We start from the raw sequence: 3,046 nt of genomic DNA on the forward strand, positions 1-3,046 counted from the left end.
CCGGCCGCGTCCCGGGCCGGGGCCGGCCGCGTGGGCTCGGCGGGACGCGAAGTGGCGAGCGGGCATTCACTGCCTCAGTGCCTAAAGGGTCTGGAAACAAAAGTTCCTCTTTGCTTTTCTTCCCCCCGCCCCGAGGAACCGCAGGGATTTATAGTCGTTGCCGAGAACGTAACCATTTCGACCTTCGCAAAAATATCTCCATCTTTGCAGCTAAAACTTTGTCGCTCACATTTCTGCGTAAGCCTTTCCAAAGCATGTCTCTCAGGTTAGCTGATGACTCAATAAAATGGTTTTTCCTTAGCTCAACCTGAGGGCAGACAGGAGGATCATGTCATTCCCTCTCCCTCTCTCTGTGTACGTAGACGTACATATATATTACACACACACACACACCCCCGTGTACTATAATCAAAGATGCCGCTGTGCAACGATACGCCAGACCAGGGTTTTGCACAGACAGGGCAAGGCTACCACAGCAGCACGTGGAGACTCGCCATCCCCCTCTACCCAAAATACCATCACTTACGCTCTGTTTCATCTGCTACACGCACATGCAAGAACACGTGCGTGCACACACGTGCATGTGTGTCTAGGCATTTGCATCCAAGATCTGATTACTGCCGTTCAGAACCATCGTGAATGACGAAGAAACAACAACAAAACTCTTCGGAGAAGACATGGAAAAAAATTCTGCTTACTGTTAAAATAGTTGGGGTCACAAACGCCCAACAGACTCTCCAGAATTTACTTGGCTGGAATCCAATCATCATTTCTATATCTTCACAAAATCTTTGCAAGCCTGTAAATAGCAAACGTAAATGCAGTTAGGTGTGAAAGAAACCAGCTGCAATTTGCAACGCAGCTCGTGTGACCTCCCTTGTGCCTAATTACAAAAATAAACTCCGATTTGTTGGTTGAAAACTTCAATGGAGCATCTAACCACACAGTAAAAAATGAGACTATTATGGTGGGAATCTTTCTAATAAAATATTTACTTCCTAAGGATTAAAGCAAAACTGACCTTTTACATAGAGATTAAGTGTTCAGTATGTCTCAGGTTAAAGCACTAATAGTACGTACTGGTTTGCTGCAATTATGTGTATACTCGTTATATTTCACTGTGAAGATGAACCTTATTAATATCTGTATACCTGTTTCAGCATAGACTGAGCTTCTCTATACCTGCTACGTGACTGGGGTACAACTGTATCACTCAGCATGGAAACCGATAACGCCCTGTTATTTTTCAACTGATATGTAAGCAATGCTTAGAATTATTAGAGAGCACCTGTAAATATTGTAAATTATATTGATGTTGTTTGAACAAACAGGTCGACTGACGTGTTAGTTCTTCAGATTATTGTACTGATTGCATCTATAAAGTTACTTGAGTTAATAAAACACGCGAGATTGGAAAATGGTATTTCAGCCGTCTCCGCAGCTGCCTCCCTGGCCGTGCCATGCGACTGGAAGAGGTGTGCTGGCCCAGCAGCTGCTATTGCCCACCTGATAAAAGCCAGCCTGCTTTTCAGCCTCATTCTGCAGAGCTCTTTCAGTCAATGGCCCCTACTCAGTACAGCTATTAGTAATTTATCCAAAAGTAATAAAAACAAAATTGAAATTTGTTCCAGCTTTTCTAATGTTGATAAGACGAGGGAGGTCTGGGGTCCAAGGCTGAGCTCATCTGTCACACAAACAAATTTGGGCCAATTTTATCTGTCATTTAAATTTTGCAAAGCACTATACTACAGCATTTAACTTTCATGATGTGGGGACAGGGATGGAGCTTAAATATTGGAAAGAAGTCATTGAGTAAGGGAGGAAATACTTGGAACAAAAGTAATAAACTGCTTTATGTTCTCATTGCCCTTACAGCCAGCCACTGCAGCTGCTGAATGTAAGAAGGGATAATCCCCAGGCTTGATCCACCTAATTTTGAAGCCTTTCTGTTGATATCAAGGAGAAATAAATCTATCCACCTGACTGTTCCAAGAATTAACAAGGTAAAAAAATAGCAATGGTTCATTATTCAGTGTCTTCTGATGCACCTCTAAGAAAGCAGCAGGGCTAGATGCTGCTAGGGCAGCCCTACAGGCTCAGCTCAGAGGGGGAGCACAGAGTAAACCAGTTCAGGCAGATATCGTGTCAGAGAAAAGCTAATAAAAAACTGTGTCATGATAAGAAAGAGAAGAAAAATCCAGAAATTAAACAAGAAGATGGTATTGCAAGAACTGTATTTAGGGGAGGGGAAAAGTACAACCTGCAGTGGATGTAAGCTTAGAAAACTAACCCAAGGTGACCCAGATGTCACATTTTTTTTCTGTAACCGTAATTTCTTTCCCTCTTTTTCTCTTTTCCACTGACTACAGCAAATGCTCATCTTCAGAAAGCCTCTTTGTCTTCTCTGTAAAGTACATGTAATTTTTACAACCCATGGGATCCCCGTACTTCAGCACCCGTCTGACTCATCGTGTGCTTCTCCATTTTGTAATAGAGCTTTGTATGCTTGGACTGACCGTAACCCCCAGGGTCACTGTGTTATGGACCCGAAAGGAGATCTTAGCTGCAACTGCATGATTTGCCTCTGTGTTTTATTTACTTGCTTATTACAGTTTAGTGCACCGTCTGCAGCAAGCTGCTTGGGAGATGCTCACACGGCGGTCATCCCTCCAGCACGCTGTGGTGGGAACAAAACTAGTTTTAAGCTAGTTGCTAGTTGGGCCCCTCACTACAAGAAGGACGTTGAGGTGCTGGAGCGCGTCCAGAGAAGGGCAACGAGGCTGGTGAGGGGTCTGGAGAACAAGTCTGATGAGGAGCGGCTGAGGGAACTGGGGTTGTTTAGCCTGGAGAAAAGGAGGCTGAGGGGAGACCTCATCGCTCTCTACAACCACCTGAAAGGAGGTTGTAGCGAGGTGGGGTCGGTCTCTTCTCCCAAGTAACAAGCGACAGGACGAGAGGAAATGGCCTCAAGTTGCGCCAGGGGAGGTTCAGATTGGACATGAGGAAAAATGTCTTCACCGAAAGGGTTGTCAAGCATTGGAAGAGG

At 44.6% G+C, this 3,046-nt stretch overlaps 1 protein-coding gene across 1 annotated transcript in view; it reads right to left on the reverse strand.

The window, feature by feature from the left end:
• Positions 1–3,046, reverse strand: part of SLC6A5 (solute carrier family 6 member 5) — a 38,488-nt gene that overhangs the window by 5,314 nt on the left and 30,128 nt on the right. Inside the window, exon 14 of the mRNA XM_019471922.1 lies at positions 699–799. Within this exon, the coding sequence (XP_019327467.1) occupies positions 699–799 (101 nt within the window). The remainder of the gene's footprint in view (positions 1–698; positions 800–3,046) is intronic.

This window comes from Aptenodytes forsteri, unplaced genomic scaffold (assembly GCF_000699145.1).
Source record: "Aptenodytes forsteri isolate BGI_AS27 unplaced genomic scaffold, ASM69914v1 Scaffold418, whole genome shotgun sequence".
NCBI lineage: Eukaryota > Metazoa > Chordata > Aves > Sphenisciformes > Spheniscidae > Aptenodytes > Aptenodytes forsteri.